The sequence below is a fragment of the Phytophthora ramorum genome (genome assembly GCF_020800215.1).
Source record: "Phytophthora ramorum isolate Pr-102 chromosome Unknown Phyram_PR-102_s0005, whole genome shotgun sequence".
Lineage (NCBI taxonomy): Eukaryota > Oomycota > Peronosporomycetes > Peronosporales > Peronosporaceae > Phytophthora > Phytophthora ramorum.
The window spans coordinates 3,376,619-3,377,900 of NW_027150651.1; the positions used below are offsets into that span (position 1 = coordinate 3,376,619).

Sequence of the window (1,282 nt, forward strand, 5' to 3'; positions counted from 1 at the left end):
ACGATGCCGCGCGGTCGTGATCAAAATTGACGAATGTACGTATACGAGGCCGCTATCACCTTTGCTCATAATCGAGAGCCTCTCAATGTAAAACTGTTCACAGAGAGACCAGAGCCTGGCCTCGACAAGTGAGTTGATCTTTGAGATTGAGTCTCCTGGGCTTTAATACTGGTATCGAGTCTTGATGGTGCTACTCTCAATTTCTAAAGCAATTTTGATACTCTCGCCGTGATATAGTGCAATCGATCAGGAACGTTTGTATTCGCTCTTGTGATATGCAGCCTTCCCGGTTGCAGTGCAACTTGCACCCCTGCACGCATACAGGAACCGTATCAATGAACCATAGAGCTTTACTCTTCCTTGTGCAGGGCAACTTCTGAGCCATTCCCCCATCCCACCCGTTGGCATGCTGCACGACCTCTTTGCTGGTTTGAACCTTGCCAGCCAGTTGCTCTGCTCAGATTTCAATTTCACTTCCAGCGCGCACCCAAGCATCAAACAAGTCAACCATGCGCTTCTACTACGTTGCTGTGCTGATCGCCACTACCCTCCTCTCCACTAGCTTCGCCCTACCAGCGACCACGGAATCCGAGACGGACCGAGTGTCAACGGTTGCAGCAGAGCGGAGTGTTGATTCCCTGAAGCGATTTTTGAGAGCTGTTCCTGACTCTGACGAAGGCGAAGACGAAGAGCGGGCGTCGTCGCTGCTGGCCAAGGAATTTGTCCAGAAAATGAAGACGATGGTACTAAAAAAAGAACTCCTGGCTGTAGCCCACGCTGACGAGGCCACGAAGCTCGCCCAGGTGAAGAAGGTGTTTCAAGCAGGCACAAAACCCAGCGCTGTAGCAAAAATGCTGGGCGTCTCTCCTATCAGTGGAAACGGGAGGTTGTACAACCTCTTTCGCAAGTACGAAAGCTACTATTTGAAGCACGCGACGACGGATGACATCGGCATTCGCTTCCACGTCGATTAAAAGCCCAAGGCACGTTCATTCGCCGTATAAGTATGGTAATGGAAGAAGTGTTTCGTCGTGCCAACAGTTTTTTTGTCCCCGAGACCCAGCTAAAAGATAATCGTAGGCATGGCAAATAGTTCGGAACGAACCAAACGTGTTTCTTGGTTCAACGCGATATTTGCATATTGCTTTACATTCGTATTTGTGTTTTCTTGTTCAGCGGTGTTGATTGAAATTAGACTGACCCATTCCGAATGGAATCGTAAGTCACATCAAAGCACACGCAACGACGAATGATAGCGAAGGTTCGTGTTATCAGTGTTAAT

At 48.9% G+C, this 1,282-nt stretch overlaps 1 protein-coding gene across 1 annotated transcript; it reads left to right on the forward strand.

The window, feature by feature from the left end:
- Positions 1-509: 509 nt before the first annotated feature.
- KRP23_6798 (uncharacterized protein) lies at positions 510-974 on the forward strand (the record flags this gene model as incomplete). Its single annotated transcript, XM_067892031.1, has 1 exon — positions 510-974. The coding sequence occupies one exon, from the start codon at positions 510-512 to the stop codon at positions 972-974; it is 465 nt and encodes a 154-aa protein (XP_067746332.1).
- Positions 975-1,282: the final 308 nt, after the last annotated feature.